At 49.5% G+C, this 640-nt stretch overlaps 1 protein-coding gene across 1 annotated transcript in view; it reads right to left on the reverse strand.

Annotated features, from left to right (window-relative positions):
- Positions 1 to 161, reverse strand: part of bnipl (BCL2 interacting protein like) — a 138,031-nt gene extending 137,870 nt beyond the window's left edge. The window contains exon 1 of the mRNA XM_072490485.1: positions 79 to 161. Coding sequence (XP_072346586.1) covers positions 79 to 161 — 83 coding nt within the window. The remainder of the gene's footprint in view (positions 1 to 78) is intronic.
- Between the last annotated feature and the right edge of the window lie 479 nt (positions 162 to 640).

Raw genomic sequence — 640 nt, forward strand, 5'->3', positions numbered from 1 at the left:
CTCGAATCCAGCCTTGCCCGTTCTGAAACGCACCTTTCTAATTGCACAGGGCCATGCTGAGAAACTTAAGAAACATACCTTGAAAACCTCGAATCCGTTTGGCTCGATTTGCCGCAGCCAAGCTCGCCCCACGAGAGTCGGCCATTGCCCAGGGGAATCATGGGTACCGGGGCATCCTGTTGCCGATCCGACTCCGATGTCCCTGTTTCACCCAAGGCCTACCCTCTAAAACTTGGCGGTTGCGCTAGTTTGGCACAAAGGCTGAACTCCTCCTCAAAGGTCTTTGAACGTTTGTTCGCCCATCGCCTTGGCCGATGCCCATGTCGATCTCCCTGCTTAATGCCCGCCGTTGACCCTGAGGACAATTTGGATTGGGTTGGATTTGTTTATTGTCACGTGTACCGAGGTACAGTGAAAAGTATTTTTCTGCGAGCAGCTCAACAGATCATTAAGAACATGGGAAGAAAAGGGAAGAAAAGAAAATACATAATAGGGCAACACAACATATACAATGTAACTACATAAGCACCGGCATCGGGTGAAGCATACAGGGTGTAGTGTTAATGAGGTCAGTCCATAAGAGGGTCGTTTAGGAGTCTGGTGACAGTGGGGAAGAAGCTGTTTTTGAGTCTGTTCGTGC

Source organism: Scyliorhinus torazame, chromosome 26 (assembly GCF_047496885.1).
Source record: "Scyliorhinus torazame isolate Kashiwa2021f chromosome 26, sScyTor2.1, whole genome shotgun sequence".
Taxonomy (NCBI): Eukaryota; Metazoa; Chordata; class Chondrichthyes; order Carcharhiniformes; family Scyliorhinidae; genus Scyliorhinus; species Scyliorhinus torazame.